The sequence below is a fragment of the Hemitrygon akajei genome, chromosome 2 (genome assembly GCF_048418815.1).
Source record: "Hemitrygon akajei chromosome 2, sHemAka1.3, whole genome shotgun sequence".
Taxonomy (NCBI): domain Eukaryota; kingdom Metazoa; phylum Chordata; class Chondrichthyes; order Myliobatiformes; family Dasyatidae; genus Hemitrygon; species Hemitrygon akajei.
The window spans coordinates 164,737,210-164,739,995 of NC_133125.1; the positions used below are offsets into that span (position 1 = coordinate 164,737,210).

The 2,786-nt window shown below is 49.9% G+C and overlaps 1 protein-coding gene across 1 annotated transcript; it reads left to right on the plus strand.

Moving 5' to 3' along the window:
* Positions 1 to 286: 286 nt before the first annotated feature.
* On the plus strand, positions 287 to 2,442 carry LOC140717969 (heat shock 70 kDa protein 1-like). The gene has a single exon (XM_073031613.1). The coding sequence runs from the start codon at positions 424 to 426 to the stop codon at positions 2,332 to 2,334; it is 1,911 nt and encodes a 636-aa protein (XP_072887714.1). The 5' UTR covers positions 287 to 423; the 3' UTR covers positions 2,335 to 2,442.
* The last annotated feature ends 344 nt before the right edge of the window (positions 2,443 to 2,786 follow it).

The window sequence follows — 2,786 nt, forward strand, 5'->3', positions numbered from 1 at the left end:
TTTGGGTCAGTTTTCCTCCCAAAATCGTAAAACTAGGAACGGAACTACCAAAGGCGAACCATTCATCTGTTAAGCGAAAGACTGAGCCATTTTAAGCTTTGACATTGGTAAGGAACGCAGCGCTTTTGCATGTAGCGAAGTTGCTGCCGGCTGCCGTCATTTCGCATCTTCTATGACGTCAAATGTTTCTGTCCTTGGGTTTGCATGGCAACCGAGGAGCGCACTCACGCACCGGGGACGCTGCTTCAATAGCGTTCAGATACACTTGCACTTTGGCTATGATGGCCACAACAATCAGATTCCGGGAAAATTATTCTGGAATCGCACTTGAAGGCTATATGTAAAGCAAGAAGACGGAAAGGAACGACGCCGAAAGCGGGGATATCTTCTGTGATTGCGGCATCTGCCATACTCCGTTAAACAATGTCAGCGGCCATCGGTATCGATCTGGGCACTACCTACTCCTGTGTAGGGGTCTTCCAGCATGGCAAATTGGAGATTATCGCCAATGACCAGGGTAACCGCACCACCCCCAGCTATGTGGCCTTCAACGACATCGAGAGGCTCATCGGCGATGCGGCCAAGAACCAAGTGGCAATGAACCCGGCCAACACCATCTTTGATGCCAAGCGGCTCATCGGGAGGAGGTTTGATGACCCGACGGTGCAGTCTGACATGAAGCACTGGCCCTTCCAGGTGGTGAGTGACGGAGGGAAGCTCAAGGTGAAGGTGGAGTACAAGGGGGAGAACAAGACCTTTTACCCAGAGGAAATCTCCTCCATGGTGCTGACCAAGATGAAGGAGATTGCTGAGGCTTACCTCGGCTACAATGTCACCAACGCTGTCATTACCGTTCCTGCTTACTTCAATGACTCCCAGCGCCAGGCAACCAAAGATGCTGGTGTGATAGCTGGTCTCAATGTCCTGCGTGTCATCAATGAACCAACAGCAGCTGCCATTGCCTATGGCCTGGACAAGAAAAGCAAAGGGGAGCATAATGTTCTCATCTTTGACCTGGGTGGTGGCACCTTTGATGTCTCCATCCTTATTATTGATGATGGGATAATTGAAGTGCAATCAACAGCTGGTGATACCCACCTGGGAGGAGAGGACTTTGACAACTGCATGGTCAATCACTTCATTGAGGAGTTCAAGCAGAAATACAAGAAGGACATCAGCCAGAACAAGAGAGCGGTGAGGAGGCTGCAGACGGCCTGCGAGAGAGCAAAGAGAACCCTGTCTTCCAGCACTCGAGCCAGTATTGAGGTTGATGCTCTGTTTGAGGGCATTGACTTCTACACCTCAATCACCAGGGCTCGGTTTGAGGAGCTGAACTCTGACCTGTTCAGGGGCACTTTGGAGCCAGTGGAGAAAGCCCTGAGAGATGCCAAGCTGGACAAATCCCAGATCCATGAGATTGTCCTGGTCGGAGGCTCGACCCGCATCCCCAAGATCCAGAAGCTGCTGCAAGATTTCTTCAACGGTAGGGAGCTGAACAGGAGCATCAACCCCGATGAGGCCGTGGCCTATGGGGCAGCTGTCCAGGCGGCCATTCTGATGGGGGACAAGTCAGAGAATGTTCAAGGTCTGCTTCTCCTGGATGTCACTCCGTTATCACTGGGAATTGAAATAGCAGGCGGTGTCATGTTCACTCTCATCAAGCGTAATACAGCCATTCCTGCCAAGCAGACGAGGATGTTCACCACTAACTCTGATGATCAAACTGGAGTTTTGATCCAGGTGTATGAAGGTGAGGGAGCCATGACCAAGGACAACAACCGTTTGGGCAAATTTGATCTCCGTTCCATCACTCCTGCTCCTCGCGGCGTGCCACAGATAGAAGTCACCTTTGATATCGATGCCAATGGCATCTTGAACGTGTCAGCCGTGGACCTGATCACCGGCACACAGAACAGGATCACCATCACCAATGACAAGGGCAGGCTGAGTAAGGAAGAGATTGACAGAATGGTGCAAGATGCTGAGAGGTACAAAGCGCAGGATGAGCAGCTGAATGGCAAGATCTCGGCCAAGAACTCCCTGGAGTCTTATGCCTTCGGCACGAAGAGTTCATTGGAGGAAGAGAAAATCAAGAAAAATGTCAGTGAGGAGGACAAGAGGAAGGTGATAGAAGCCTGCAATCAAGCGATTTCATGGCTGGAGGTGAACCAGGAGGCAGAAAAGGAAGAGTTTGAAAGTCAGTTAAAAGGTCTGGAGAAAGTCTGTAATCCCATCATCCTTGGGCTATACCAGGGAGACATAGCACCTGGCTTTGAGACGCAAGCCGCTAAAGGGGATTCATTCAGCGGTCCAACAATAGATGAGGTTGATTGAATCCCTTCCCAACTTCTCCTTTCCCATCACACCCTTCAGTAATGTTGGCCAGGCACATTATATTTGGCAACAATTAATTACATGACTTGAACGAATGTCCAATTTGGCGTTGCGGTGCTGATTTTCCCTGAATAAGTTGCACATGCGGGCTGCATGTTCATATCGAGCTACACCCGGTTGACTGAGCATGTTACTGTACTCATACAACGCCAATAAAACCTTTGATTAATGACAGTATGTCAGTGCTTAGTGTTTCATGGAAATTAGCAACACGCACTCGGTGGGCACCTCATTGCATACCTCTTGTACCTAGTAAAGCGGCCCCCGTTCCTGGTCTTCTGCTGTTGTCATCCATCCTCTTCAAGGTTGGACCCATTGAGCGTTCAGAGATGCTGTTTTGCACACCACTGTTGTAACGCATGGTTATTTGAGTTACTGTTGCTTTCCTGTCA